Below are 27,658 nucleotides of genomic sequence, written 5' to 3'. Positions count from 1 at the left end.
GGAGGAGCGCCGGGAGGAGGGCGAGGGGAGGGAGGAGGCGCCCGCCCGGCTCCCTGCAAAGCGGCCTTATTTATCTGGGCACAGTCTCAGCCTCCCCGGTGGGAGGCTCAAGGCGGCCCATCCTCTCCCACCGGGGAGCTCTTCTTGGGGCGCGGCCGAGGGGGCCGGCCAGGCTGGGGCGCGGGGTGCGGCCGGGCCCTGCCGGCCAGGCCAGCACCTCGGCCGCCTCCCCGCTTCACCGGCGCCCATGCCAAGCTACCCATAACGGGAGGACGCCCTGCGAACAGCGTGGCATGAGCCAGGAGCCCGTGCCGAGGTAAGGTGTGCGCTCGGGGTCAGGCTGCAGGGCCGAGAGGGGCCAGCCTACGCCACCGCGGCAGTCACAATGAGGAGGGGTTGGGGAGGGGGCTTGGGACGGCACCTCTGCCACCCCCAGAGGGTTTATGTAAGCGCAGCCCCTTCCCTGGCCATGGCCGCCGGGCCTCGGGCCCTGCCCGGCCTTCCCACGGCCCCTTACCCCAGTGGCGGGCCTGGTCGAGGCCCACTCCCTATGGCAACTGGACCAAGACTGTGGGTCGGTGCCACCTAACGGTGGCCCTGTGGAAGCAGAATTGCAGGCCCCCAGCCCGCTTGTCTTGGTGAGGTCTTGGACCACCCCTGAGCTCCGGGCTCCCCACCTCAGCACCAGGAGACCCTGGACCTATGAGAGAGGTGTTAGATAAAATTACACTCCAGGAAGAGCCATGTGGATACATGGCTAGAGGGCCTGTCTGCCCCTGGACACCTTCTGGACCAGAGCCTGTGTGGAGCTGCCACAGTGGGAGGTGGAGGGGAAGGAAGGGGACTGGGCACCTGCCTGGTTTTGGAGGAGGGGTTAGGCCTTGGCCAATGCTGAAGGGCCTGAGAAGGGGAAGTGGGCACTCAGAGATTTGCTGGGGAGGGGTCTTATACCCCTGGAGTTTGAGTAGGTAAGGAGAGTCTCGCACCCGTCACCCCAGAAGGAGAGAAGGCCTTGCTATCGGAGCCTCAAGGAGCCCGTTGCCCAGTGGCCACTCCTTCAGCCCCTCCCCGTCTCTGCACAGGAAGCCTCCCCTCTATGGAGAGAGCAGATGGTGGATGCCACCTCACTTGCCCCCTCCATCAGGCCCCTCCCCACACCCACTGCCTCCCAGGGCCTAGTGACCAGAGTCAGCTCAGGCCTTTCTGATGCCAGGCAGGGTACAGGGCCCCTTCTTCCACCCAACTACTTTGAGGGCTGCTGGATAGCAGCCTGGGCACAGAAGGCCTGGGCTGGGCTGGACCTGAGAGGTTTGGGGTCTCACAGGCCAGGGCAGAGGACTGAAAAGAGACCCATTGGCTCAGCAGGAGGTGGCCACAGGGGTGGACCAGAGCTGTCTGGAGAGGAGGGAAAGTCAAGCCCCAGTCATAAACATGGGCAGTGCAGGGCAGGCTGTTCAGGCCCCAGGTAACCCCAGGGCTCAGCTGCCCCAGTGCCTGCCCCCTTCACTACCTGGTTCCCCCCACCTTAACTACCCCTCACTTTGGGCCAGGTGTATGAGCACTTCTAACAGTGGCGGGGTTCATGGGACAGGCACCACCCTCCAGTTCATGCCTACTTCCAGACCACTTGAGCAAGTCCTATCTTCTACTGATGAGAAGGAAACAAGTGGCCCTGGGGTGGGTGGAACCTGGGGCCCTCAAGATAGCTGGGCCCAGGCCCGGGAAGGCCTGCACTGCTGAAATCCAGGGAGACATCTCACCCCGATGTCGGGGAAGGGGCTCCTTGGCTGGCACTGTGCCGCTGCCTGAAGCCCTGTCTCATCTCACATGGGAGGTCACTGCTGTGTCTCAGAGGCTGGCATGAGGGAGGAGTGGAGGTGGCAGTGAAGGAAGGTCTGTGAGGTCAGTGGGTGGCTCGGAACCTTCCCCACAAGTGGACTGGAGGAGCTTCAACCAGACCAGCTTCCCAAGGTGGACTCAGGCCACCTTCGCCCACTTAGCAAGAAAGTAAGGGAGGGATCGAGGCAACTGCCCAAAACAGCAGGCACTAGATGCCCCAGGACTGGGTTCTGGAGGGCTCAGGTCCTTCAGAGCAGAGGAGCTGAGACGAGGCCTGGAACCCAGTGTCCACTCCCCAAGGTATCCCATCCTAAATGGCTGATCTGCCCCCTGCGTTTGGCCAAATGACTGCTGGAGCATGAACTTAGGTCTCTCTCTTGAGGCCATGTGCTCCCTTCCCAGAGCTCCCTTCCCAGTGCATGGGTGGGGCAGTCTGCACCCCAGAAGCATTTCTGAGCTGAGGGAAGGAAGGGAGTGCTACTGCTAGGACATGTGCAAAGTGGCAGGAATGTGAATGTGCCTGAGTCACGGGGCTTGTCATGGAGTGTGTCAGCCCGCGCCATGTCCCCAATCCCAAGCTTCCCTGGTTATCACCTAAACACCTTGGGCTGCCACCACAACTTGATCTATGTGAGTTTTTCTGACTCCCTTGTTCTGCCCAGCTCCATGGACCTCAGCAGGCAGGGAGAATTGGTCAGTGCAGGTTTTACTGGGTGCCGGCCTCCCAGCATCCAGGGCAGGCTGTGTCAGATGGGGACATCAGAGATGGGGGAAGAGACCTCCAAGGTAGGGACCATGAGAGGCAGAGGTTTTCCTGGGAATAAGCAGTCCGAAAGAAGTGTCCCAGTGGTGGCCATGCAGCTTGCAGCCTCTGGAAGGAGAGCAGGGGTGAAAAGTACAATTGTGGCAGAGACCACCAGCCCAGGGTTCGAGGCTGGGAAGGCACAGAGAATAGAAGAAGCAGAACAGGACAGAGAAAGGAGGCCACAGGAGGTGCGCCTAGCCAGAGGCGGGCCAGCTGGGGGCTCTGGGTTACTATCTGAACCAATGTGCCTGGCCTGGGCTTTGGGAATCAGACAGTGGGGGGTCTTGGGGTCAAATCCCAGTTTTGCGCGACTTCTGAAATTTCACTCTCAGCCCTACTTTCTCCACTATGGTCAGGTAGTGTATGAAGAGCTCAGACCAGCAGTGAGAAGTGGGGTGCTGGGAAGGACAGGACCCCCCACTTCCCTCCCTCTGGTAGTGCCTGTCCCCTTCCATTCAGGTCTGGCCAGATTATGGGGTACAGGCAGCCAGCTTCCTTAACCCTGCAGCTCCCAAAGGGAGTCTCAACCAAAAAGGAGACATGAGCTGTCCTCTGCCCAAGGATCTGAATAACGACAAGGACCATGCCAAGCCCCAGAGTCTTGGAGGTGGTCTCAGAGACTCTGGCACCAACCCAACTCCAGGGCCTCCCTGTAGACACTGGCCTCTGTCACAACCAGGATTATTGAATTGAACTACAGCTTTCCCACTGACAGCCCTTCTTATAATCTGACTTGTCCTATCAAGACTATGGGCCTCAGGCATGACTCTGCTAACTGGACTGCCATTCCCCATTCATTTATTCATTCAGTTCTGGTAGCACTGAGAGGCCCCTACACCATAGTGCCAGATGTCCTCAAGGAGCCCCCAGCAAAGGGAAGAGGCTGACAGACGGTGATGATAGCCCAACTGAAGACCGAAACCCTGGAGTTCCTTTCTCAGTGCTGGGAGTTCCACGGGGTGAAGCAGGGGTGGCACTCATACCAAAGGATGGAGGAGAAGGAGCTTGGAGGGTTAAGAAGCAGGGAGGCCTTCTGAGCAAGCAGGGGGGCCAGCATGTGCCCAGGCAGAGATGGGGAGGAGAGGAAAAATGCAGGAAAGGAGTCAGCTGGTGGGGGGAGAGGGAGGACCAGAGATGAGGCCGTAAGGTGGACTTGCTGGGTCCCAGGACCTAGTGATGACCTAAAGAAGAATCAGTTTCTTATGAAGCCCCAGCATGGCCAACTACAGACTGTCAGCCTGGAAGTCACCAAGTTCTGGAGTCCTCCTAGGAGCCCCCATGACCCTACTATGCTCCCTAGGTCTACTCTGGCCCCCATGCTTCACGGTGAGTCTGCTGGGGAAACACAGGCTCTTCCAAGTGGTACCCTGATCCAGCACTGCTCTGGGTGATGTGGACAAGACAAAGTAGTGACTACCATCTCCCTCCTTCCCCTGGTGTGAGCTCAGGAGCCTTGAGTCCCTGCAGCCTATCCCGGGAGGGGACCTCCCCAGAATTCCACTTCACACTGAGGAACAACCCACCAGGTATGAGGCTGACAACAGTGCAAATGTGGCCATCTTTTTTAAAAGCCTGTTTTCCCATAATTAGCTCCTGATGTTTATCCTTAAAGGCGGCCTCCAGTAGACTGGCAGCTGCCCCTGTCCTCTCCTGGCAGGAAACTCCAAGCAGGTCCTCCAAGCCCTACTGAGTGCAGTGGGGCAGTCATAAATTTCAGGAAGGTGGGGGCTGTGCAACCCATCTTATTTGGTGGGTGGGGCCAGGGCCAGGCAGAGGGGCCCTTGTCCCAGCTTCCCAGGGACATCTTGCCTAACTGACAGAAAGATCCATCTAACCATGAGCTTACCTTTCTCCCAAAGCCCTGACCTCTTAGTCAAGGTGTGACTGTTTCCAATTTTGAGCTACAGAGTGGGGAATTCTCAGACTGGGTCAGTGAAGCTGGAATGTGAGGAAGAGCTCCATGGAGTGCAGCGGGACCATGGACAAGGTTGGGGAACAGTAGGACTACTACTAAGGATGACACTTATCCAGAAGTGGAGGGTAGAGGGTGGGGAAGGCCGATTGACAGGCAGGGACATGTGCCTATGGCTAGGGACAGGGGTGTGGGATGAGGGACAGCCAGGCCTCAGACACTCTGTCCAGGCTGCTGAGGGTCATCCTTGTTCTGCTCCCTCCTGTGGGCTTTCTCCCAGGTGCTGGCTTTTTTTCACAAGCTTGACCCTGAAGCCTGGGTGGTGGGGATGAAACTGTGGGCGTTTGCAAATGTGAGCTACAGTGGGGGAAGGAGAGGAAGCCTCGCAGGTGCCCGGGGCATCCACGTGCATCCCCCCAACTCAGGCGCTCCACGTGAACACCCATGGCTGGGAGCATTTTCAACCTAAATCGGCACTGCTCTTGAGTTATTTCTCCCGTGGTGCCGCCTCCGCCGCCTCTGCGGGATCTTATACGAGCGGGGCGGCTTCTCCCCTCTTCCCTGCATCCTCTCTGCTTCCAGGGCCCTCCCTGCTCATCTGAATTTGCCAAATCCGACCCCCACCCCACACCACACCACTAGCCGCTGTCCGCGGTGGAGGCTTGCCGGGCCTGGCCTCCGAGCACGCGCACAGCGACCCGGCGCGGGGACCGAACGGGGGGGGGGGGGGGGGGGGGCGCTGTCCATGGTGCTGCGCTCCGGGCCGGCCGCGTCTGGTCTGTAGGAGGCTGCGGAGGCCGGGTGGGCCGCGCGCCTTGAGCCATGAAATCATGGCGCCCCGCTCCCGGGACACAGAAGGTATTTAAGCTGGGGCTGCCTCTCTGTATCAATCAACCCACAGGAGGGAGTTGCCAGGACAGCCTCTCTCATGGACATAGGAGTGGGTGCCAGTCGTGGGCTTCATCCTGTCCCTCCACGAGGCACTGTTGGCCATGATGGTCCCCTCCTCCTGTATGGCATTAAGGGATCTAGGGCAGCCTTCATATCTGGCCACCCCCACCACTGTGGGTAAACTAACTCTCGGAGCCTCCTAATCTGAAAATAAGGGTAACATTAGTGGCCACCCTCCCACACCCCAGGGGTGCTGTGAGGTTGAAATCCATGATCATCCCAGTGGGCACTTGGCAGATGGTATGGATGTCACTTATCAGCATGTGTGAGCTCATTAGCTACCTGGTCATGAGCTGTAGTGAGGGGGCAGCCAAGGTGTGGGAGCCTCCTCTGGGGAGGGAGGGCCCAAGGTGGACTGCTGGCCTAGGGGCTCATGGCTGCCAGGGCAGGAAGGCCCTTGGGCCAAAGGCTGGGTTGGCAGCCATGAGGGCCACGTGTCTCGAGTCTGCACTCCCCTCCCCAGATGTGGAATGCTGACAAGGTTGTCCTGTTCAGGGCTTGGAAACAATGGAAGGTGTGTGGTGCTGGAAAGAGCAGGGCAAGACTGCCTGCCCTCTCACCTCCCTCCCTCCCTCTCAGTGGCTCCTGTCCTCTTCCACTCAGGTGGGCCATGGGGCTCAGAAGCAACACCCTCATCACTTTCTAGGTGCTCATTGCAAGCCATGCACTATGCTTAGCCCTCTATACATGCTGCCCCTTAGTGAGGGGATATCATCACCTCCTAGACTTTGAAGTGAGGAAAGTGAGGTTTGGAGAAGGGAATGCCTTGTCCAGGCCACTCAGCCAATGTGTGGCCTGTTTTCAGTCCAAGGTGTGTTACCTGGAGCCTGTGTAGGTAAGCACTGAGTGCATAGCTTTCTAGCTGTAGATTTGGTATGGGGTGGGCCAGGAGATCTGGAATGTGGAGCAAAGGGTGGCACAGTGAGGGTCCCACTGTTTCTTCTTTCCAGGACTGTGTCGTGCCCAGTGCCCTTTGCCACCCATTCATAGCCTTGGCGGCCTAAGAAGGGGAGCCAGCGTGGTCTCAGCCCCACCCCGGGGGAACTCAGCCTTCCATAGTCAGCTCTGGTCCAACCCTCAGCTCCACCACTGATTATGACCTCAGGCAAGCAATTCACATTGCCCCAGCCTTGGTTTCTTCATCTGGTCAATGGATACAGTCACTATAGCATCATCCTCAATGAATTAGGGGGTGGGTTAAAGAGATAGAATGTGTCCAGGGCTCACTGTGCTAGCATCACAGTAAGCACTAGGAAGACACCTGCACTTTTTTTGAGTAGATTCTGATCTATGGAACCTACTGTAACCACTGAGGTTCTCAGGGACTGCTGTGTGAGTCTCAGAGTACTCGAAACACACAAGAGAGCCATGCTGGAGCCATGCTGGCCCTTCCCACAGTGGAAGGGCCAGAGACTGCCCCAAATCTGCTCCTCAGTTTCACAGCCTTGAGCGGTGGAAGCAGGCCTGGCAGGCACTGATGGTAGGCATCAGGGTAGCAGAGGTGAAAGGGAGCAGTCACAGGCTAGTGTCTCTCTCCATTTCTGTTTCTTATGTGTAAAACAGGAACCATAGTATCTAGGTGCTGAACATCTCTGTGAGTGGGTGCAGATTGAGCTCGGTGCACACACTAGGTGCTCAGAGACTAGCCCTGTCCTGTTGCTGCTCAGTCAGGGAGGGAGGCTGGCACTTAGATCCTTTCTGTAGGGTGGTTTCTGGGAGTGCCGTGGGAGAGGACGCCCAGAGATTATAAGGGGCCCAGCTCTGTCCCGCCTTCCAGGAGGGAACATGGAACTCACTCCCAACTCTGGGCCCCTGTCTGCAGAGTAAGCGAGGAAGATGTCCAGTCCTGGAGTCAACGGCGACCCCAAGCCCCCATGCTTGCCTCGAAACGGTCTGGTGAAGCTGCCGGGCCAGCCCAACGGCCTGGGCACAGCCAGTATCACCAAGGGCACGCCAGCTGCCAAGAACCGCCCCTGCCAGCCACTGCCCCCGCCCACCCTCCCACCACCCAGCCTGGCTGCCCCAATGCCCCGGGCTGCCCTGGCTGGGGGCCTGTGTCCCCCAGCAGGGCTCCCCCTTGGGGGACCAGCCTCAGTCCCAGTACCCGGACCCCCAGTGGAGCGGCCACCACTGGCCACAGACGAAAAGATCCTCAATGGTCTCTTCTGGTACTTCTCGGCCTGCGAGAAGTGTGTGCTGGCCCAGGTGTGCAAGGCCTGGCGGCGCGTGCTCTACCAGCCCAAGTTCTGGGTGGGCCTCACACCTGTGCTGCATGCCAAGGAGCTCTACAATGTGCTGCCTGGTGGTGAGAAGGAGTTCGTGAACCTGCAGGGCTTTGCTGCACGTGGCTTTGAGGGTTTCTGCTTGGTTGGCGTTTCCGATCTGGACATCTGTGAGTTCATCGACAACTACGCCCTCTCCAAGAAGGGTGTCAAGGCTATAAGCCTCAAGCGCTCTACCATCACTGACGCTGGCCTGGAGGTGTGTCCCACCACTAGCTCAGAAAGGACAGGGATGGGGGGCAGGGCCAGATAGCAGTAAAGATGCAGGTGTGAGGGTTGGGGGAGGTGGGGAGTGGCCCCCAGAGGAAGCTCGGCACACAAAGGGAAATGTAGCTGAGGGCTGTGCCCATGCTCTTAGGGGGATTGTGGCTCTGGAGTGGGGAGAAGCAGAACTGGCTGCATAATTTGAGCAAGCCAGTCTAAGATGAAAATGATTTAAGAATTTCAAGATAAGGACAGCATAGCAGTTTGTTAAATGTGGGGCCTTTCTGAGCATAGGCCCTGGATGCAAGTGAAGCTGGCCTAGGGTGGGGAGGACACCGGAGGAGGTGGAGGTAGTAGGGGCCAAGGTTAGAGGAGCAGCTGTGCAGTTGGCCCGTTCTCCAGGACCTGGACTCTAATCATCCGATCATTAACACCAACTGCTTCAGGCACCTGCTCTAGCCAGGCCTTGGGCTCCAGGTTCCCCTATGCCTTGCCTCCTTAAGAATGTAGTTGAGGTGTAACAGACACACTACAAAGTGCACTTATCTAAGAGTATAGCTCAATGCATGTTTACACTCTCCTACACTCTGGAGAACACCACTTCTTGCTCCATAGCAGGCTCCTTCTGCCCTATCTCCTACCTTGTTCACCACACCTTGCAAGGAGGGGCACATTCACAGAATCAAGGTAGGCTTTCACAGTGGAGGTAGTAGAGGTGAGGTCAGGCTTCCTGACCCTGAACCTGCTGGCCTACAGGTGATGCTGGAGCAGATGCAGGGCGTGGTGCGCCTCGAGCTGTCAGGCTGCAATGACTTCACTGAGGCGGGGCTGTGGTCCAGCCTGAGCGCACGCATCACCTCACTGAGTGTGAGTGACTGCATCAACGTGGCTGACGACGCCATTGCGGCCATATCACAGCTGCTGCCCAACCTGGCGGAGCTGAGCTTGCAGGCCTACCATGTGACGGACACGGCGCTGGCCTACTTCACGGCACGACAGGGCCACAGCACGCACACTCTGCGCCTGCTGTCCTGCTGGGAGATCACCAACCACGGCGTGGTCAATGTGGTGCACAGCCTGCCCAACCTCACTGTACTTAGCCTTTCTGGCTGCTCTAAGGTCACCGACGATGGTGTGGAGCTTGTGGCCGAGAATCTGCGCAAGCTGCGCAGCCTCGACCTCTCCTGGTGCCCGCGCATCACAGACATGGCTCTGGAGTATGTGGCCTGCGACCTGCACCGCCTTGAGGAGCTTGTGCTGGACAGGTGTGTGCATCCCTCATCCTCAAGCCATAGAGGGTGGGACCTGAGGCTGGCTGGACCTTCTAAGCAGTGAGCCTAGGCTAGTGGAGAGCCCTGTAGGTAGAGTGGGTAGGGAGCGGGTTGAGGGGCAGGGCTATAGAAAAGAAGGAGCTATTATGAGGAGGGCAGAAGATGAGTTCGTCCCAGGGACACTGGAGTTGGGGGGGAAGGAAGGGGTAGGAGCTGAGGGGCAGGGCGAGGTGTTCTGAAGGTGGGCAGCCCCCTTCTGTTGCAACCGCAGGTGTGTACGCATCACGGACACTGGCCTCAGCTATTTGTCCACCATGTCGTCCCTCCGCAGCCTCTACCTGAGATGGTGCTGCCAGGTACTGGCCCTCCACGCCTCTGGAGATTGGGGAGTAGTCTGGGGAGGTGGGGGGCGCTGGGAAAGCCCCCGCCCAGACAGTCCTCTGACCTGGTCCAGGCCCACTCAGATTCTTGTAAGGAAGTCTGGGATCCCTCCACACCCAGCAGCCGACATAAGCGGAGGGCGTGGAGTTCCCAGAGTCCTCACCAGCACTCCCCACCTGCCTCCTGGCTCCGTGGGGGAACTGGGAAACCTCCGTTTTGAACCCCGCTCCCTGCCCCTCCAGCAGCTCCAGGCCTGTGGCCTGACCCCAGGAGCGGGGCTCCTACAGGGCGCGAGGGAAATAGTTAACTCGCCCCGCCCTCCCGCCCAGGTGCAGGACTTCGGGCTGAAGCACCTCCTGGCCATGAGGAGTTTGCGTCTCCTGTCTCTGGCAGGTGAGACCCCCCGGCGCGCCCTGGACAGTGACCACACACCCACACACCTAGTCCGACTCCGCCAACCCTGCGGAGTCCCTTGTGCGGATTCACACCTGGGGCTGACTCGCTATTCCATGTCCAGGTCAGGAGGGAAAGGCCGGGTAGGCTCTAGCCTCCACCCTCCGGGCCCCTCCGCCCCTCATCGAGCCGTGGGGCCGCGCCCAGTCAACCACTTCTCTGCTCCCCCCACCTTCCCCCCCCCTCACCCCCGCAGGCTGCCCGCTGCTGACCACCACCGGACTGTCGGGCCTGGTGCAGCTTCAGGAACTGGAGGAGCTGGAGCTGACCAACTGCCCCGGGGCCACCCCCGAGCTCTTCAAGTACTTCTCGCAGCATCTGCCCCGCTGCCTCGTCATCGAGTAGCGCGGAGCCTCCTCGCCCCCGTCGCAGGAACCCGCCACGCTCTGGGCGGAGACGCGGGGGCACCGCTGAGCCCCATCTCCTTGCCATGCCCTCAGGGGAGCCCCCACACCCAGCGCGGGAGCCGGGACAAACCGAGGGAAAGCTCCGCCCCGCTCCCCTCGGCCCCTCCGCTCCTTTCCTGGCCCCGCCCGGGCAGGAAGGGGCGGCGGGCGGGGCCAGCCCCACGCACGCACGCACGCACACTCGGGGATTTGTGCATGCCCCTCGTGCCCGTCCTGCACGCCCACCCTCTACCACGCCGCAGCCGCCTCCATCATTCGCCCGCCCGCTGGGGGTGGGAGGGCCAGGCCTGATCCTGGGGTGGGGAAGCATTTTAAGCTCGCCAGAGGGCCGTCCTTACAGCCTTCCTCGCCACACCCTACTGCCTCTCAGCTGTCCCCCTATCCCGGGCAGGGCCCAAGGGGATTGAGGGGGGCTGGGTCCCCCAGGACACAGTGGCCCAGAAGAGCCCCATGGGTTGCCCGCATCTTCCACCGCATCGCGCCTGGATTCCTCTGAGGGTTGCGAAGGGAAACAGGCCACCGCCAAAGCCATGGCCCGCTGAGGAGCCCAAGTCCCACTTGCCCTTCCCCCCACCTCATGCCAGCTTGACCCAAGCAACAGCAACCTCCCCTCTTGCCACTGTGTGAAGCAGTCCTGCTTGCCCCACCCCTACCCGCAGGCCTACAAGTCCTTGGGGCCCTGGCCAGGCTGGGGCAGAACTGGGTTGAGAAAGAGGCAGAGTGGATGACAATGACCTTGGTATAATCAAAATTAGCCCAGCCAGCAACAGTCCACCTCAACCCAGAGGTGGTACAGATAACTTGAGAGACCCCAAACTGGAGCAACCCTCAGGGCCTGCAGGCCTTGGGAGCAGTCCTGTGTGGACCATACACTGCAACCCCTGTAGCCCCTGGGCCCAGGCCCCTCAATGCCAACCACACTTCACCCTAGGCAGGTTACTGTCAGGTGGAAGCCAGAAAAGTGGACCCCAGCCAAGGCTCAGGGTCAGCTCCAGCCAGCGACTGCTATCTTCCAAGTGGCCCACACATCCTCAGCACCCAGAGGAGGAAGGGCTCCTTTCTAGCTGCACCCCGACCCAAGCTTCCCAAACTTCTGCTTGCCCACATGGGCTCTGACTGTGTTCTGTCCAATCCCAAGACATTTGGAAGTCCTAGGGGATGCTGGCACATCTTGGCAATTGCTGAGGAGGGGGCTGGGACCCCTTTCCATTCCAACCTTGAACCCCAGGAGATACAACACCCACACCTAATCTTGGGACACCCCTGCCCCCATCTGGTTGGAAGAGAGTAACCAGTTTCCAGAGAGTGAGAGAGAAAGAGCGAGAGAGAAAGAGCGAGCAAGAGATGCTACTGAAGCAGAGAAACAGTTCAACAGCCCAAAGATCTCTCTGCCCCTGGAGTGCCAGCAGGAGGCTCCTGGGTTGAGGTGGTCAGGAGCCAGTTTCTTCAGCCCTTCTTCCCCACGGTTCCCTAGTGGGGAGGTAGCAGCTGTTCATTTGTCCAAAGTATTAATGCAACTGAAGCTGTGATATTTCCAACGACTGTAGGAGGAAAATTTAAGGGGAGAGAGGAAAACAAAACCAACCAACCCCTAAAATCATTTTCTTATTGTACATAACGACCTCATTCTCCTGTATATGCGGAAGATATAACCTTATATTTGGTAAGTGTTTCTTGTGCTATTTTATCACGTGACCCGTTTATAAAAATATATATTAAAAAAAGTTGTAAAAACACGTCTGAGGTGTTTTTAGATCATCAGACCGTGGCGTGGGGAAAATATATCTGCCCTGAGGGGCTCAAGTTTCTGTATTCTTGTGCACCCCTCAACTCATCAAATTTGGTTGTTTCAACAAAAATGTAGGGGCCAGCTGCCACTGTGCCAGACTGGAAACCCAGCACTGACTAACAGAGAAGTTCCTTAAGCTCATTGCTTTAGTGGGGAGAGAAACAGACATTAAAGTCATTATATATAATAGTCCCTCCAAAATAGCCCATCCTTCCAGAAGGGCAAAAATGAGCCCTGTTACATGCACAGTGTAACTGAGGTTAAGAGAGAGGCAGGGATGTCCCAAAAGATCACACATTGCAGCAAAGACAAACCAGAACTCACACCCAGGAGTGAAAGGGAGGCTCAGAGAGGGTGACTGGGGTTGTGTGAACAAGCTGAGTCAGGCACTGAAGTTTGTGGAGACCAAGAAAGACGTGATCCCTGCCTGGTGGAGTTCACACTCGGGTGCGATAACCAGTAAACAAAGGAAAGGGTTGTGACGAGCCCTGTGAAGGTGACAGTGACTGGAGAGGCAACATTAGATGCAGGACACTTAAGCTGAACCCTCAAGGGTGAGGAGGCACGTTCTGGAGAGAAGAGAGACTAGCACCGGTGATGGCTGCGAAGCAGCAAAGAACTTGGCGAGCTGGAAGCCGCTGTGGGTGGAGGTGCGCCAGGAGAGCCAAAGGCCAGGAGTTTGGGATTTACCCACAACATGGTGAGAAGCTACGGGGGCACCTTAGTCTGAAGAGTGGTACCTGGCTGCTGTACGGGCTTCAAATGACGGAGAACGAGGGACAAGGGGAAAGCCGTTAGGAAAACCTGCTCCTGGGGTCCAAAGGAAGAGAATGAGGGAGGAGGAGACGATTGTAGGGATTCGGGACTCGTTTGGGGATGTATAGACTTGCTGACGGACCCTGGGTAAAGATAAGCACTGGTATTAAAATACTGCGAGAAAAAAAAAAAAAAAGCACTGAGACGGAATCGAGGGAGCCTCTCTAACTCAATCCTGAACCAAAATTCCACCTCCACTGGTGCATTTCCCTCATCCGGAACTTTTGCAGTGTGGGTACTCGCTTCCGGCGAGGAGGAGACAAGAACAGTACTTCCGGCGAGGGGCGGGAAACAGACAGGCTGCTTCCGGCGCGGCCGTTCCGGCCCGCCCCGGCCGGAAAAATTTACTGTATTGTTCAGGTGCTCGCAAAAGGAGTGGATTCTTCGGTTCTTCTGGCTCTGTTCCCGCTGCCTCCGTTCCTCCACGCCACCTCAACCTCCGCGCTGCCGGCGTGTCCTGCCTCCTGTCCAGCCCCTCAGGCTCTGTTAACAGCTCAGTCTTTGAAGTTCCTCTGTGTCCCTCTAGCCCTTCTGGCCCATCCCCGGAGGCCCCGGAACCGACTATGTGGATGGTGGTAACCGCCTCACTTCCCTGCCGGGTTTGATTGACCAGTGAAGGTCTAGTGACCGCCCAAATCTGATTGGGGGAATGGAAAGGTGGCCTGGGCTGGGACTGACCAGGTAGGGTCTCCCCCAGAAGACAGACATGGATCGGACTGACCAGCCTCAGGGCAGCTACGGCACCTTCTGACCACCCAGCCAGACTTGATTGACTAACGGTGGACTGCTCTGGACAGACTCACCAAGACTAACCCAGGCTTAACCAGTTTTGGGAGATCCAACCAGGGAGAAGGGTCTGAACTGACAGCCCCCTTCACCAGTTTACCAGGCCAGCCAACTTCACTGACCCCCTGTCCCCACCACCTGTGCAGCCATGGAGAAGATGTCCCGCGTGACCACAGCCCTTAGTGGCAGTGCGTTGACAGGCCACACCATGCACTGCCACCTGGATGCGCCAGCCAATGCCATCAGTGTGTGCCGAGATGCAGCCCAGGTGGTCGTGGCAGGCCGCAGTATTTTCAAGATCTATGCCATCGAGGAGGAGCAGTTTGTAGAGAAGCTGAACCTGCGTGTGGGCCGCAAGCCCTCGCTCAACCTGAGCTGTGCTGATGTCGTCTGGCACCAGATGGATGAGAACCTATTGGCCACAGCAGCCACCAATGGTGTAGTGGTTACATGGAACCTGGGCCGGCCATCCCGCAATAAGCAGGACCAGCTGTTCACAGAGCATAAACGCACCGTGAACAAAGTATGCTTCCACCCCTCTGAGGCCCATGTGCTGCTCAGTGGCTCCCAGGATGGCTTTATGAAGTGCTTCGACCTCCGCAAGAAAGACTCTGTCAGCACATTCTCGGGTGAGCCCCTCAGAGGCAGGTTGGGCAGGTGTACATCTTTGCAGGCCGCTGGCCTGTCTGGGCAGGTTAAGAAGTGCTTCGTGCATTAGAGGCCCTCAGAAATACTCCCAGAGGGCTTCCTGGAGAAGGGGCCAGCTGAGCCAGACTCGAAGAGTGGTTGGGGGTCAGCAGGGGAGGGACAGTGGCAAATCTGGTTTAGGTGTGAGAGGCACGTAGAGTGTGGTTGCAGATCTGATGCACCTGTGGGGTCAGCAGGAGTTGAGGCTGAGTATGGGATGAGAGACAGGACAGAGCCTAAGCAGGCCCACAGCACACCTGTGTGGTTGAACAGAGAGTTGTTTCTCTGCCTCTTCTTCCCTTGCCTCAGAGCTCCAAGTTACCTCATTGCAGGAAGTCCACCAGGACCTCCAGAGTCGTCAGTCCAGGGATGCAGAGGAAGTGGGGTGCACTCCCTGGTCACCCCCATGATTCTTTTCTCAGCACCTCAGCTCACTGACAGTGCCTTTGAGCCAGCTCTCCCTTGTCCACTTTAGTGAAACTAAATGAAGACAACGCAGAGCCCTCAGAGGCCTTTGAAAATTGGGGGGCCTCCTAAGACAGACTCTGAGCTACCTGTGCTGGGGGAAAGCTGGACACTACTCTCAGAGGCTCTTGGTGTGGTAGTTTACGGAGGTAGACATGGACCCAAGGCTTCCAGTCCTCTGGGACTGACCCAGAGCTCCAGCTCAAGGTGAAGGGGCTGGGCAGAGGCTCGGGGATCCTCATCCATGCCTCCTTAAGGGGCCTCAAGACTCCCAAGGAAGTGTAGACAGGTAGCCCAGTAAGATTCTTGTTCATCCAATGTTCTGATACTCAGTCCTGAAGCTGGGCCACAGCTCTGTGCAAGGACTGACATCACACAAAGAATCCAGGGAAAATTGAGGTCCATGAGTTCATGTCAGAAACCACGCACTGCCTGGTATCCTGCTTCCTGGCCCTGGCTGTTGTGTTTGTTCTGTAAGACCTCTCCTTGCCCTGTTTGCCCTAGGCAGAGGGGATTCACAGCCACTCCGAGGGCTCTATTCTTGGCCAGTCTTCCTCCTGGAGCCCTCTCTGGGCTGCCCTCATCTTCTCTCTCCATCGACATCCTGTCCACAGGCCAGTCTGAGAGTGTGCGGGACGTCCAGTTCAGCATCCGGGACTACTTCACCTTTGCTTCCACCTTTGAGAATGGCAATGTGCAGCTCTGGGACATTCGGCGGCCTGACCGCTGTGAGAGGATGTTCACAGCCCACAATGGGCCTGTCTTCTGCTGTGACTGGCATCCTGAGGACAGGTATGGGGTGGGGTGGGTGCAGGGGCAGCTGGGAAGGATGGGTGGGGCTCACGGAAGGGCTCTCTCACTGCCTGTCTCACTTGTGAGACAGTGGGGAGCCCTCCCACCCCAGGAGAGGAAACTTGAGGACTTCATGGGCCTTCCATAGGGGCTGGCTGGCCACAGGTGGGCGTGACAAGATGGTGAAGGTCTGGGACATGACCACACACCGTGCCAAGGAGGTGCACTGCGTTCAAACCATTGCCTCAGTGGCCAGAGTCAAGTGGCGGCCCGAGTGTCGCCACCACCTGGCCACATGCTCCATGATGGTGGACCACAACATCTACGTGTGGGATGTGCGCAGGCCCTTTGTGCCTGCAGCCATGTTTGAGGAGCACCGTGACGTCACAACAGGCATTGCCTGGCGCCATCCACACGACCCTTCCTTCCTGCTCTCTGGCTCAAAAGACAGCACGCTGTGCCAGCACTTGTTCCGTGATGCCAGCCAACCCGTTGAGCGTGCCAACCCCGAGGGGCTGTGCTATGGCCTCTTTGGGGACCTGGCCTTTGCCGCCAAGGAGAGCCTAGTGGCCACCGAATCAGGGCGCAAGCCCTATGCTGGTGATCGACGGCACCCCATCTTTTTCAAGCGGAAGCTGGACCCTGCTGAGCCCTTTGCAGGGCTTGCCTCCAGTGCCCTCAGCGTCTTTGAGATGGAGCCTGGTAGTGGCAGCATGAGCTGGTTTGTGGACACAGCTGAACGTTATGCCCTTGCTGGCCGGCCACTGGCTGAGCTCTGTGACCACAATGCAAAAGTGGCTCGGGAGCTTGGCCGAAACCAGGTAAGTGTAGTTAGGCTGAGGGGAACCCAGGTGGGGCCATGACCTTGGGGCAAGGTCAGGGGCTCCTCCAACTGCTGCACCCAGACCCTGCCCTAAGATGAGTGCTTAGCTCAGCCACTGCCAACACCAACCCTCACCTGCTGCAATAACTGAGCATGCCCAGAGCCCCAGAGCAGGGCAAATACCAGTGCCATCTGGGGATGCAGGTCTGGGGCATCATAGGGCTTAAGCCCTCTCTTCTAGTTCATTCTTGCTTTCAGACTTCCTCAGGCATCCGGTCCTGCAGAAGTCCACAATGCCTCTCTCATTACCTCTCTGGGACCCCAGGCTCATTTGTACATTGGCCGCTTCCCACATCTGCTTTCTTCTGTGCCCTGCAGGATGGAGGCTGGGATTTTTATCTTTTCCATGGGCCTTGGTTTCCCTACCTGGGGTGGGCCAGGACATTGGATCCCTGGGGCAGCTGAACTCTGAGGGTTCGTGGTTCCATCCAGACAAAGGGGGTACCTGCATGGGGCACCAGGGACCCAGGACCCCGGTGAGTGACCAGTGCCCACCCTTAGGTGGCGCAGACGTGGACTATGCTACGGATTATCTACTGCAGTCCTGGCCTGCCCTCCACCAATCTCAACCACAGCGTAGGCAAGGGTAGCTCCTGTGGCCTGCCCCTTATGAACAGGTAAACCCCTAGTGGCGCTCCCCAGAGGGTGGGACTGCTAGAGCCCACCCACCCATCGGACCTCCCTGCCCCCAGTTTCAACCTAAAGGATATGTCTCAAGGACTGGGCAGTGAGACCCGGCTGGACCGCAGCAAGGGTGACACACGAAGCGACACAGTGTTGCTTGACTCCTCAGCCACGCTCATCACCAATGAGGGTAGGTTGGAGGGCAGGGGCTCACAGGGCATTGTTGGGAGTGGGTCAGTGCATCCCAGAATGAGCCTCCAGTGTAAATCTCTCCTCTCCTTCCTTCCTCCCTCATGGGCAGACAACGAGGAGACTGAGGGCAGCGATGTGCCTGCCGACTACCTGCTGGGTGATGTAGATGGTGAGGAAGACGAGTTGTACCTTCTGGATCCAGAACATACGCACAGTGAGTGAAAGGTAGAAGGGGCAAACCTGGGAAGTGGGGCGAGAGGCTCAGACCCTGCCTCTCCCACCCCTGCTTTGCAGCTGAGGAGCCTGAGTACGTGCTGCCCCAGGAGGCTTTCCCACTGCGCCACGAGATTGTGGACACGCCACCGGGCCCTGAGCACCTGCAGGACAAGGCTGATTCACCCCATGTGAGTGGCAGTGAGGCAGATGCGGCTTCTCTGGCGCCAATGGACTCCTCCTTCTCGCTCATCTCTGTCTCACACGCACTCTACGATAGTCGCCTGCCACCCGACTTCTTCAGCGCCCTGGTGTGTGACATGCTGCGCTTCTATGCTGAGCAGGGTGATGTGCAGATGGCTGTGTCTGTGCTCATCGTGCTGGGTGAACGCGTACGGAAGGACATCGATGAGCAGACCCAGGTGAGTGACCAGGCCTGGGGGTGGGCATCCCTGTACACCCCACCTGCATCCATACCCAGCATGCTGGGGTGAAACCTCAATGTGCACATGACCCTGGCCTTCTGCCTCCCTCCTCTTCTCTCTGCACCACCAGGAGCACTGGTACACATCCTACATTGACTTGCTGCAGCGCTTCTGCCTCTGGAATGTGTCCAACCAGGTGGTCAAGCTCAGCACCAGTCGTGCCATCAGCTGCCTCAACCAGGCCTCCACCACCCTGCATGTCAACTGTAGCCACTGTAAGCGGCCCATGAGCAGCCGTGGCTGGGTCTGTGACAGATGCCACCGCTGCGCCAGCATGTGTGCAGTCTGTCACCACGTGGTCAAAGGTCTGTTCGTGTGGTGCCAGGGCTGCAGTCACGGGGGCCACCTGCAGCACATCATGAAGTGGCTGGAAGGCAGCTCCCACTGCCCCGCGGGCTGTGGCCACCTGTGCGAGTACTCCTGATTGGCCTGCCCAACCCCGGGGCAGGAGGGGGCCGGGGCTTGTGAACCAAATAAAGAAGCGGGAGCCACAGTCTGAGGCTGCCTGTCACCCAGTCGGTTGCGCTGCTGGCTGCCCTGTCCTTGCTCTGGCGGGGCGGGAGGCAATGTAGCGGTTGGAGCTGCCAGATGTTGCTAGGAGCTCTCCGCAGCCTTAGTTCTACTTTCCGGAAATTCCGCCCCTTTGGGGGCGGGCCAAAGGAGGCTGCTTCCGGGAGCCGTCCAGACACCCCGGGTGTTGCCACGACGACGGAGCTTCCGGTTTGCCTCGCGGCGGCTGGCTCATGGCGCCCAGGGTGCGGCTGCTCTTGTTGTTCGTGATCTGGACGCTGGCGGATCCGGTTCGGCTCGGCTCCGACTCGGAGGGCGATGGAGGGTGGTGAGCGGCGCCGGGGGGGAGGGGCGGGAGCGCGCTACGGGGCGGCCCAGGGCGTTGACCCGCTGTGCCTGCAGGCAACAGCGCGGGCCCCGGGAGCCAGCGGCGGTGGCGGAGGAGGAGCGCTGCACTGTGGAACGCCGGGCTGACCTCAGCTACGCCGAGTTCGTTCAGTAGTACGTGCGTCCTCCCGTACCGGCTACATTCCCCACGCCCGAAAACCTGTGCAGGAGCTTCGTCACCCTGGATCGATGGTGTCGCGCCCGTGTTTGACGGCGGTGTGCCCAGACTCCCAAGGCCGCCTCCCCAAAAACTCAAGCGAACTCGTGTGGGCGGGGTCGGAGGGGGGCACGAGTCAGACTCGACTGTGGCTCTGCCTTTCCTTCCAGCTATGCCTTCTCCAGACCCGTCATCCTGCAGGGGCTCACAGACAACTCAGTGAGTGCTTGTGCTCCTCCTGTCAATCTCTTGCCTGTGATGGGCTGGGCCCTTAAGTCCTTTCCCCACCCCCGCAGAGATTCCGAGCACTCTGCTCCCGCGAAAGGTTGCTGGCCTCATTTGGGAACAACGTGGTGCGGCTGAGTACTGCCAACACCTACTCCTACCAGAAAGGTGAGCTGCCCCTCCTTGTAGCCCAGCCTGCTTGCTGGCATCCTGAGCAGCACCAGCCAGTCCTGACCGGTCCTTTTCCTGCAGTGGATCTACCCTTCCAGGAGTATGTGGAACAGCTGCTGCACCCCCAGGATCCCACCTCCCTGGGTAACGGTGAGCCAGACTTGGGCAGCAGTAGGGTGGGGAGGAGGCACTCGGCACTTCCCAGGTGCCAGGATCCCTGTACCCTCCTGTGTTCTCTGCTGGCAGACACCCTGTACTTCTTTGGGGACAACAACTTCACTGAATGGGCATCACTTTTTCAGCACTACTCCCCACCCACATTCAGTCTGCTGGGTACCACTCCTGCTTACAGCTTTGGAATTGCAGGTGGGTGCCCTGCAAAATCAGACTGGGGGGTGGGGGTAGTGCAGATTGGGTTTGATCACCAGCTACTTGTTACTGACTCCACAGGAGCTGGCTCTGGTGTACCCTTCCACTGGCACGGGCCTGGGTTCTCAGAAGTGATCTATGGCCGCAAGGTCAGCACAGGGTAGTGGCTGCGACTTGGGGTTCATTGACCATAACACAGATTGACCTTGCTGCTCCTGCTCCCAGCGCTGGTTCCTGTACCCCCATGAGAAGACACCCGAGTTTCACCCCAACGAGACCACACTGTCCTGGCTCCAGAACATATACCCAGCCCTGACACCGTCTGCACGACCCCTTGAGTGTACCATCCACACTGGTGAGGTCAGTAGTTGGTAAGAGGGGGCGGGGCTGGGCTGAGGGCCCCAACTAAACCCTGTGCCCTACCCCATCCAGGTGCTGTATTTTCCTGACCGATGGTGGCATGCCACACTCAACCTTGACACCAGTGTTTTCATCTCTACCTTCCTTAGCTAGCCAGAGCAGGCAGCTGGCGAGCCCCGTCGCACACCAGCACACACCCCTACAACTGCTCACAGGTTTTATTACAGGGTCAATGGTGGCAGAAGCGGCCTCAGCCCAACCCACCCTAGCCTGCTGTTTCTGGCTCAGAAGAGGGACAGGGGAAGCTCATGGCCTAACAGCAGAACTGATGGGGAGGATGGGGTAGGGACACCAGAGCAGGGATCCAGGGACACAAACTATGTACAGGGACTGGGGGAAAAAGCCCCAAGACCCAGGACCTCCTGGGCCAGGGTTCCAGGCTAGGTGGGGCAAGTAGCCCTCCCACTCTCCCTGCCTCAGTAGTCCTCCACCCAGCCGTTCTCAGAGATGAACGCATCGATGACCTCTTTCATGGCCAGGTTGGGAATGAGCTGTTCCTGGGTCAGGGGGCTCCGGGTCACAGGATCAAAATGGCCCACGCGCTGCAGTGACAACAGGGTCAGAAGGTACTTAGTGGGCCTAAGCCCTGCCCCCAGCACCTGTGGGCCCTCACCTGCAGGTGCTCCTCGATGTCCTTTCGGTCATAGGTGATGCCACTAGGTGTGATGCATGGCTCCCGCATTAGCTCGAAGCTGATCTTACCACACAAATAGTCGGGGATGTCTCGCTTCTGCATCATACCAGGTCAAGTCAGGAACCAGGAAGGGGACACTGCTCCAATTCCTGCTACCCACAGGCCCCAGAACAACTCACCTTTCTCTTCTCATCCACTTGGGAAAAGAGCTCATCCATATCTGCTAAGTATTTGTCCTGCAAAAAACCGAGCATCCACACATGGGCCACATACTCCCTCTCCCTTCCCCAGACACGCACACAGACCCACTAGCCAGGGGCACCCTCAAGTCACATGCACACAAACACACACAGACCCACATGTGGGCCAGGGCACCCTCACGTGCTTGGCCTCGATGCAGGCCTGCTGGGCCCGGATGTGGCCATCGTCCTCATCACCCTCATGGTTCCGCTGACACTCTTCCAGCTCCCTGGGGTTTGACCAAGGAGCTGGTCAGAGACAGGTTGGCCAGGAAAGGTCAGATTCCACCCCAACCTCACGCTTGTTCAGGCCTTGTCCCCTTCTTTCTGTTCACCAGTGTTGGCTTTCATTAAATATTTGTGTTTCTGACTCAAAGTGCTGACTTGGGGGGCAGGGGTCTTGGGGCCTGCCACCACAGCCCACCTCTCACGCTCTGCCACAATGAGTCGTGTGAGGTAGGAGTGCAGCTCATTCTCTTGGTGGATGCGCCGCTCCTCGATGCTATTCCAGCGCTTCTTCTTGGCGATGCGCAGAGCGCTGGGGATGTCGTCCCCAAAGTTGAGCCGCTGCTCCTTAGCCAGATTGTAGGCTGAGGAAACAGGCTTCAGGTCCTCCTCTGGTCAGTCCACCCGCCCAGCCCCAGGCACCCTCATAACCAGCCAGCCTGTAAGCCTACCTCGCTGCAGGTTGGCGATGGCCTCATCATAGCTCTCCATCTCCAGCTGGCATTGCCCCAGGAAGAAGTGTGCCTTCACAGACTGCCCATCCAGCTCCAGGGCACGCCGGCAATCAGCCAGGGCCTGTTCATGCTGCTGCATCTTCAGGTAGCACAGTGCCCGGTTGGTGTAATACACCGCCACCAGGGGATTCCGGGTCTGGAGACCAGGGCCCGCCAGTCAGCAGAAGGGAGCGAGCTCAGCCTGTCCCTGTCCCAAGCCCTGTCCTGGCTTGAGGCCCATGGTTGGAATCAAGACACTAGGTTTCTTAGCTTCAAAGCTCCTAGGCCCTGAGGATGGGTGGAGGATGTGTCCTGGCCCTGAAGTCTGTCTGAACCCACCCTCCTGACTCGAGTACATTTTGTAAAGGTAAGTTTCCCAGACCTGTGGAGATCCCTGGCCCCAGGCCCTGCCGGCCTCAAGCGCCCTGAAGCTCCCACCCACCACAGTTCACTGGCAAAGGGCTCGAGAGCTGGGGCCTCGGCCCTTTTGGAACGAGATCATCGTTGAGTTCTCAGAGCCCAAACGCCCCTCCCCCGAAAGGCCAAGACCCTCCAAAGGTCCAGCGGGGAGAACCGGGCAGGCCACGCCCCCTCCGCTGGCCCGGACGCTGGCCCCCTCCCTCGGCTTGGGCGTACTCACGATGGCGCGGCCGTAGCAGGCCGCTGCCTCCGGGTACTTGCGGCCCACGAAGAGCCGGTTGCCCTGTTCCTTCAGCTCCTGCGCGCTCGGGCTCTTCTCGGGGCTTCCGCCGGCGGCGCCCAGCCGCGCGCTGCTCTCTTTCTCCTCCTTGCCTTTCATGGCGCCGCGCGGCACGGCCTGGGCTCCGTTCCCAGGCTCCGCGCCCGGCCCACCCTGTGCCCGCAGCCCGAGCCCGCAGCCCGAGCCCGCGATCCGCTCGGGCCCGGTCCAGCGATCCGCCACCGGAACTTCCGGCCCCGCGGGGAGGGGCTAGTGGGGCGAACGGACCCGCGCGGGTGGGCGGGGCCGCGCGTGCGCCTGACGCTCTGTGGGGGGGGGAGTGGGGCGGGAGGGAGTGTGTCTGCTCCGCGACGCGACCGCAGTCAGAAGAGCCGAGGGCTGCTCCAGGTGGCTCCGCCCCTCGCATTCGCGGGTCTTCCTCCCAGAAGTTGGCCAAGCTCACGCCCCGCATCCTGTTTCGCCTCGTCCGAGGCCCAGCCCGTGAACATGGCGTCCGCCCGCGGGTTGTGGGGCTGTGAGGACCCGAGCCGCTGGGCCGCCATCCTGGCGCGCCACGAGGAGGTGGTGCGAACGCGCGCGGGCCCCCAGCGGCAACTAGAAGCCCTGGACCGATGGTAGGGCGGTGAAGGCATCGGTAGGGCGGGCGACCCCCGTTGTCCGGACTCCCCGTCACCGCCCTTCCCCAGGTATCGAGAGGATTTGCCCGCAGCCATCGAGGGCCGAGCGGAGAAGCACGTGACACGAGACGAGCTGGAGCGGGTGCTGGCCTGGAAGCTGGCGGTGAGGGGCTTCCACGTGGGGGGCGGACCGTCGGCCGGCGGGCCCGCCCTCTGAGGTCGGGGCTTCCACTTGTGGGCGGCTCCTTGTGGCGTGGGGTGGAGCTCCCTCCTAGAGGCGGGCCCTCCTGTCCAGGTCCACCACCAGTGACCACCCCATCCGATTCAACTCGGCGGCAGAGGGGCCGTTTCCGGCCGCGCCTGCAACAGCTGGTGGCCACCAACCCCCCGGAGCTGGTGGTGAAGCGCTCCGCCGCTGCCTTCAACCTCCTGCCAGACATGCAGGCAGCGGTCACAGAATTGTGCGCCCTCAGGGGTGTGGGCCCCGCCACTGCCTCGGGTTAGTTGGGAGAGCTATCACACCGGCGGGGTCGCGGGCGGAACCTGGCCTGTTAGTGTTTTTGTCTGTGATGTGGGCCAATAGCCACGTCCATGACACGGAGGGTCACTGAGAAATGGCATTTCATACTGAGGTTGTTCTGAGACTGGTGGTGTCTGAGTGCTGGCCCTTCACTACCCCCAGCGATCCTGGCTGTTGGAGCTCCTGAGGTGGCAGCCTTCATGTCTGATGAGGCCGTGTCCTCAGTTCCTGGCCTGCCAGCCCTGCAGTACACTCTCAAACACTACTTGCTGTACCTGCGCCAGGTGCAGGAGCGTGCCACAGCCCTAAATGGAGGTGAGGGGACTGTTGGTGGGCTAGGAGGGTATCCAGAACTTCCATCAGGGTGGAATGTGCAGAGCTGTCCTGCAGGGCAGGGTGGTCAGTGCCCTGGGCCCCAGACTCCCTCTGTGCCTCCCCAGGTAGTACCACAGGGTTGTGGACCCCTCATCGTGTGGAGACAGCATTGTGGACCTGGGCTGTGGGGCAGAAGCTGTGCCCCCACCTGCTGCCCAACCTCAGCCCCAGCTCAGCCACCCCTGAGGATACCAGGCCATCCAAGAAACACAGGACCCAGGCCAACTGAACTTGGCTGTGGCTCAGGACCTGCTCACCTGCTGTGTGACTGCAGAAGCTCAATAAATGCCTGCTAAACTCACTTCTGACCATGAGGCCTACAGTTTCTCCCCAAGGGATCCCACCTCCGATATAGACACACCTCATACCAAGTACAGAGGAGCAAAGGAGAATCCAGGTTGCCTGTATAGAGGAAAGAGCCCTCACAGGCCACTCAGCGAGTGAGGGGGAGGCCAGACTAGCCCCCAGAGCCCTCGTACAGCCACCTGGTGCTGTGTAAAATATTTATTCATTCTCCAAAAAGGCTCAGACTGTTAGTCCTGGGGGGGAGGCTGGGACAGGGTCTCCTCTGGGGTCACCCTGGGAACCTCCACCACCCGGCTTGGCCCAGCTGTCCTAACCCCACTTCCCCAAGGCCTAGGATGGGGCCAGGGCTGGTATAAGGCTTAGCCTGAATTCAGTGGGCCACAGGGGCCACCTGCCCTCATGGGACAGGCAGCCTCTAGAGATACATTCACAGAGGGCAGACATGCAGGCCACCCCCTGGCCCATGCGTCCCCCGGGAGTCCATCAGGGTGGCGGGGGGATGTGGGCACCCAGCAAGTCATAGGCGAAGACATTCCAGAAGATGGCGAAGAGCAAGAAGGTGCCATAGGCAAGCAGCACCACCCACCAGCCGCACTGGTCCCGCAGGCGCTCCTCGTAGCTGCGCAGGATGGTCAGGCCCATGCTGACCCCCACCACGGCACCAGCCAGATGTGCCATGAAGCTGGGCTGTGGGCCCGAGGCAGGCAGTGGTGGGGAGAAGCGCAGCCACACAGCCCGGCCCACCTCGGAGCTCACTGCAGAGGGAGGTGGCAGGTGGAAGGCACCTGGGCCATGGGCTGAGCCTCCCCACCCAGCCCCCCAGTCCCCTACTTACTGCACACTAGGGCCAGCACCATCCTCAGCAGCTTGTAGGGACACCTCATCCCAGCCCAGTTCTGATGGGGTGTGAGAGAGGCTGTGAGACAAGCCTTGTGGGCCCCTCCCCACACCCCACCTCGGCCGTCCCATTACCATGACGACGTTAGCCAGGTGTGCAGAGCACAGAGCGTAGACCCCGCCGGAGCCCCCCACCACAGGGGCCCGCATGTCAGTAATAGAGACAGTCAGGGAGCCTGTATAAAGCAAATGGACAGCTGTGAGAGTGAGGCCCACAAGTGAGGTGGCCAGGGGGTACACGCCTGCCTCACCTGCCAGCACACCAGCCAAGTAGAGCAGGCTGATGCGGAGCAGGCCATGCACCATCTCCAGGGGCACCCCGATCATCAGCTGCAGAAGAGCGTTGAACCCTAGCTGTTCCAGCCTGGCCATGTGGGGGCAAGCAGGTATGAGGGTTGAGATCAGCCATCAGGCCCCCAGCCCTAGCCTCAAAGTGCTAAAATCTGATTCAATCCGGGGTACTGGAAGTGGGCCCCCACTCACCCGACGTGCATGAACATGTAGGTAAGAAAGCGCCAGGCCCGAGCTCGGTGGCCAGGGTGGTACACAAGGGGGCTCTTCATGTACTCGGGGTGGTAGGTCTGCAGCACCCACTTGTTGAGGCGGGCCCCATAGCACAGGAACACAATGATCTGGGAGAAATGAGCATTAGAGCCAAGCTAGGCCAGGCCAGGGATGCAGGAGGTGAATAGGTAGGCTCACCTGGGCAAGGGTGACTGAGGCCATAAACACAGGAGGTGGGCAGCTGCGATGCCGGTAGAAGTACCAGTGGCGGTCTACCTCTCGGGGCAAGATCTCGTAGGCCACATAGCGCACGAACCGTTTGTAGACACCTAGGCCCGGTTCATCCAGCAGCCCATCCTGGGGCAGCGCCCGCTGTCCATTGGCGATGGCTCGCTTGAAGCTGCTTGAACGCTTGCTACTGATCTGGGGGGGGGGGTGTAGGGGAGAGCGAGAAGGTGGGGGCTAAGCATGGGACCTTGTATTCCCTCCACTACCTACATGCCCCACCTGGTCCACCCAGCTCCTCACAGGATCTGAGGCCCTCCCCGCTGCAAAGGGAAAGGCAGGGAAGAAGGGCTGCCTGCCCACCCAAGTCTAGCCAGGGCACTGTACTGGCCAAGGCCTGGAACCCCGCCCCGGCTGCCCACCCACTGTGGCACTGACCAGGTCCACCAGCTCCTGGTAGCAGACCTGGCCCCGATCGTTGCTCTGGGCCAGGGCCACCAGCATGTCCAGCTTGGCTGGGTCCAGGGGCAGCTCATGGCTGTGCACCAGGCCAGTGAAGGTGTCCGCACCGATGAAGCCGGTGTTCTCAGGGTCCAGCTGCTGGAGTGGGGTGGAACCACCCGCCAAGGCCTGAGGGTGGGCCCGGCCCACAGACCAAAGGGCTGGGCCAGGCCAGCTGAGAGAGGCAGTCTCCCAATACCCTCGGGTCAGGCTTCTGTGCCCTGACATGGTCCCAGAAGCTATCAGGGCACTGGTGCTTGGGTTCCAGGACGCCAGGGATCTCCCCACCTCATTTTCACCCTGCCCATCCTAGAAGGGTAGGGCCAAGGTCTGAGGACTATCGCCCTCACCTCCCGCCCCTCGCTAGGCGTCTTGGTCTGGCTCACCCTCTCCTGGGGTTTCAGGCAGCGGGACCAAGGTCCTGCAGGAGGGGCCTTGGGGGAGCAGGAGAGAGCAGGGACGGGACTGGGGCTCTATGAGCTCGGTTCCCCGAGCGCAGCCCAACAGCGAAGGGCCGCGGCGGGGGCGGTGCCGGCATCCCTCCTCCCCACGCACCTGCTCCTGGATAAGCTGCAGCAGTGAGCTTCTGTCCATAGAGCCAGGCCGGGCTCAGGGCCGGGGTCGGCGGCCGTGGCCGGGAGGGGCTGCTCTGCGGACAACTCCGCTCCGCCCCAGCCCGTGTGCTCCGCCCGCCCGCTCCGCTCCGCACCGCGTCATGGTTCTGCTGGCCTCTGCCGTCGCCGCCGCCTCCCGTGCGCCTGACGCTCTGTGGGGGGGGGAGTGGGGCGGGAGGGAGTGTGTCTGTTCCGCGACGCGACCGCAGTCAGAAGAGCCGAGGGCTGCTCCAGCTCCGACCAGCACCCCAGTCCCCGCGCCTGTTCACTGCGTGCCCGTTCCCCTCACCCCTGCGCCCCACCCTGGCAGAGCACTCTGCTCCTCCAGCGG

General features: G+C 59.8%; 6 protein-coding genes across 23 annotated transcripts; 4 read left to right on the top strand and 2 right to left on the bottom strand.

Moving 5' to 3' along the window:
- The first annotated feature begins 6 nt into the window (after positions 1-6).
- FBXL16 (F-box and leucine rich repeat protein 16) lies at positions 7-12,241 on the top strand. 6 transcript variants are annotated; one of them, XM_023521295.1, is made up of 8 exons: positions 7-316; positions 6,111-6,342; positions 6,458-6,612; positions 7,330-7,988; positions 8,750-9,258; positions 9,536-9,620; positions 9,975-10,038; positions 10,295-12,241. In XM_023521295.1, the coding sequence occupies exons 4-8, from the start codon at positions 7,344-7,346 to the stop codon at positions 10,441-10,443; spliced, it is 1,452 nt and encodes a 483-aa protein (XP_023377063.1). In that variant the 5' UTR covers positions 7-316; positions 6,111-6,342; positions 6,458-6,612; positions 7,330-7,343; the 3' UTR covers positions 10,444-12,241. The 6 variants fall into 6 exon arrangements, with proteins under 6 accessions (XP_023377063.1, XP_023377062.1, XP_011375091.1 ...); XM_023521294.1 differs by lacking the exon at positions 6,111-6,342 and adding an exon at positions 5,971-6,110; XM_011376789.2 differs by lacking the exon at positions 6,111-6,342.
- A 1,157-nt stretch (positions 12,242-13,398) lies between these two features.
- Positions 13,399-18,752, top strand: WDR24 (WD repeat domain 24). Of its 2 annotated transcripts, XM_023521293.1 has the most exons (9): positions 13,399-13,685; positions 14,043-14,525; positions 15,663-15,840; positions 15,989-16,661; positions 17,225-17,340; positions 17,416-17,537; positions 17,649-17,753; positions 17,834-18,174; positions 18,308-18,752. In XM_023521293.1, exons 2-9 carry the CDS (start codon positions 14,045-14,047, stop codon positions 18,659-18,661), a joined length of 2,370 nt encoding a protein of 789 aa, XP_023377061.1. In that variant the 5' UTR covers positions 13,399-13,685; positions 14,043-14,044; the 3' UTR covers positions 18,662-18,752. The 2 variants fall into 2 exon arrangements, with proteins under 2 accessions (XP_023377061.1, XP_011375090.1); XM_011376788.2 differs by having other exon boundaries at positions 13,399-14,525.
- A 118-nt stretch (positions 18,753-18,870) lies between these two features.
- Positions 18,871-21,725, top strand: JMJD8 (jumonji domain containing 8). 4 transcript variants are annotated; one of them, XM_023521306.1, is made up of 9 exons: positions 18,871-19,075; positions 19,150-19,248; positions 19,462-19,510; positions 19,588-19,684; positions 19,769-19,837; positions 19,934-20,053; positions 20,138-20,205; positions 20,282-20,411; positions 20,489-21,725. In XM_023521306.1, the coding sequence occupies exons 1-9, from the start codon at positions 18,981-18,983 to the stop codon at positions 20,503-20,505; spliced, it is 744 nt and encodes a 247-aa protein (XP_023377074.1). In that variant the 5' UTR covers positions 18,871-18,980; the 3' UTR covers positions 20,506-21,725. The 4 variants fall into 4 exon arrangements, with proteins under 4 accessions (XP_023377074.1, XP_011375086.1, XP_011375088.1 ...); XM_011376784.2 differs by having other exon boundaries at positions 20,282-20,416; XM_011376786.2 differs by lacking the exon at positions 19,150-19,248 and having other exon boundaries at positions 20,282-20,416.
- On the bottom strand, positions 20,620-23,019 carry STUB1 (STIP1 homology and U-box containing protein 1). Its single transcript, XM_011376782.1, has 7 exons — positions 22,709-23,019; positions 22,027-22,225; positions 21,774-21,939; positions 21,492-21,579; positions 21,290-21,346; positions 21,090-21,206; positions 20,620-21,018 (listed from the first exon to the last, which is right to left on the bottom strand). Exons 1-7 carry the CDS (start codon positions 22,865-22,867, stop codon positions 20,893-20,895), a joined length of 912 nt encoding a protein of 303 aa, XP_011375084.1. The 5' UTR covers positions 22,868-23,019; the 3' UTR covers positions 20,620-20,892.
- A 60-nt stretch (positions 23,020-23,079) lies between these two features.
- Positions 23,080-24,581, top strand: LOC105303271. Its single transcript, XM_011376783.2, has 5 exons — positions 23,080-23,382; positions 23,455-23,548; positions 23,725-23,884; positions 24,068-24,220; positions 24,346-24,581. Exons 1-5 carry the CDS (start codon positions 23,255-23,257, stop codon positions 24,507-24,509), a joined length of 699 nt encoding a protein of 232 aa, XP_011375085.1. The 5' UTR covers positions 23,080-23,254; the 3' UTR covers positions 24,510-24,581.
- A 188-nt stretch (positions 24,582-24,769) lies between these two features.
- Positions 24,770-27,374, bottom strand: RHBDL1 (rhomboid like 1). Of its 9 annotated transcripts, XM_011376780.2 has the most exons (8): positions 27,269-27,374; positions 26,651-26,812; positions 26,186-26,410; positions 25,967-26,115; positions 25,735-25,847; positions 25,559-25,659; positions 25,422-25,482; positions 24,770-25,341 (listed from the first exon to the last, which is right to left on the bottom strand). In XM_011376780.2, the coding sequence occupies exons 1-8, from the start codon at positions 27,305-27,307 to the stop codon at positions 25,070-25,072; spliced, it is 1,122 nt and encodes a 373-aa protein (XP_011375082.1). In that variant the 5' UTR covers positions 27,308-27,374; the 3' UTR covers positions 24,770-25,069. The 9 variants fall into 9 exon arrangements, with proteins under 9 accessions (XP_011375082.1, XP_023377072.1, XP_023377071.1 ...); XM_023521304.1 differs by having other exon boundaries at positions 26,651-27,338; XM_023521303.1 differs by having other exon boundaries at positions 25,422-25,847.
- Positions 27,375-27,658: the final 284 nt, after the last annotated feature.

The sequence above is a fragment of the Pteropus vampyrus genome, unplaced genomic scaffold (assembly GCF_000151845.1).
Source record: "Pteropus vampyrus isolate Shadow unplaced genomic scaffold, Pvam_2.0 Scaffold303, whole genome shotgun sequence".
In the NCBI taxonomy this organism is placed as follows: domain Eukaryota; kingdom Metazoa; phylum Chordata; class Mammalia; order Chiroptera; family Pteropodidae; genus Pteropus; species Pteropus vampyrus.
Note: the sequence above shows the minus strand (reverse complement) of the source record. Positions and strands in the feature narration are given on the sequence as shown.

Bases quoted from the DNA above. Each gene is read 5' to 3' on its own strand.
- JMJD8 (XM_011376784.2), top strand. From the start codon at position 18,981: ATGGCGCCCAGGGTGCGGCTGCTCTTGTTGTTCGTGATCTGGACGCTG. The intron at 19,076-19,149 runs GTGAGCGGCGCC...CTGTGCCTGCAG, and splicing joins TCGGAGGGCGATGGAGGGTG to GCAACAGCGCGGGCCCCGGG. The intron at 19,838-19,933 runs GTGAGCCAGACT...CTCTGCTGGCAG, and splicing joins TCCCACCTCCCTGGGTAACG to ACACCCTGTACTTCTTTGGG.
- STUB1 (XM_011376782.1), bottom strand. From the start codon at position 22,867: ATGAAAGGCAAGGAGGAGAAAGAGAGCAGCGCGCGGCTGGGCGCCGCC. The intron at 21,940-22,026 runs GTAGGCTTACAG...CTGTTTCCTCAG, and splicing joins CATCGCCAACCTGCAGCGAG to CCTACAATCTGGCTAAGGAG. The intron at 21,207-21,289 runs GTGAGTTGTTCT...GGTATGATGCAG, and splicing joins AAGTGGATGAGAAGAGAAAG to AAGCGAGACATCCCCGACTA.
- WDR24 (XM_023521293.1), top strand. From the start codon at position 14,045: ATGGAGAAGATGTCCCGCGTGACCACAGCCCTTAGTGGCAGTGCGTTG. The intron at 15,841-15,988 runs GTATGGGGTGGG...GGCCTTCCATAG, and splicing joins GACTGGCATCCTGAGGACAG to GGGCTGGCTGGCCACAGGTG. The intron at 18,175-18,307 runs GTGAGTGACCAG...CTGCACCACCAG, and splicing joins ACATCGATGAGCAGACCCAG to GAGCACTGGTACACATCCTA.
- FBXL16 (XM_011376791.2), top strand. From the start codon at position 7,344: ATGTCCAGTCCTGGAGTCAACGGCGACCCCAAGCCCCCATGCTTGCCT. The intron at 7,989-8,749 runs GTGTGTCCCACC...GCTGGCCTACAG, and splicing joins TCACTGACGCTGGCCTGGAG to GTGATGCTGGAGCAGATGCA. The intron at 10,039-10,294 runs GTGAGACCCCCC...TCACCCCCGCAG, and splicing joins GCGTCTCCTGTCTCTGGCAG to GCTGCCCGCTGCTGACCACC.
- RHBDL1 (XM_023521298.1), bottom strand. From the start codon at position 26,941: ATGTCAGGGCACAGAAGCCTGACCCGAGGGTATTGGGAGACTGCCTCT. The intron at 26,411-26,650 runs GTCAGTGCCACA...CCCCCCCCCCAG, and splicing joins ACCAGGAGCTGGTGGACCTG to ATCAGTAGCAAGCGTTCAAG. The intron at 26,116-26,185 runs GTGAGCCTACCT...CATTTCTCCCAG, and splicing joins CCTCAGTCACCCTTGCCCAG to ATCATTGTGTTCCTGTGCTA.
- LOC105303271 (XM_011376783.2), top strand. From the start codon at position 23,255: ATGGCGTCCGCCCGCGGGTTGTGGGGCTGTGAGGACCCGAGCCGCTGG. The intron at 23,383-23,454 runs GTAGGGCGGTGA...GCCCTTCCCCAG, and splicing joins CTAGAAGCCCTGGACCGATG to GTATCGAGAGGATTTGCCCG. The intron at 24,221-24,345 runs GTGAGGGGACTG...GTGCCTCCCCAG, and splicing joins TGCCACAGCCCTAAATGGAG to GTAGTACCACAGGGTTGTGG.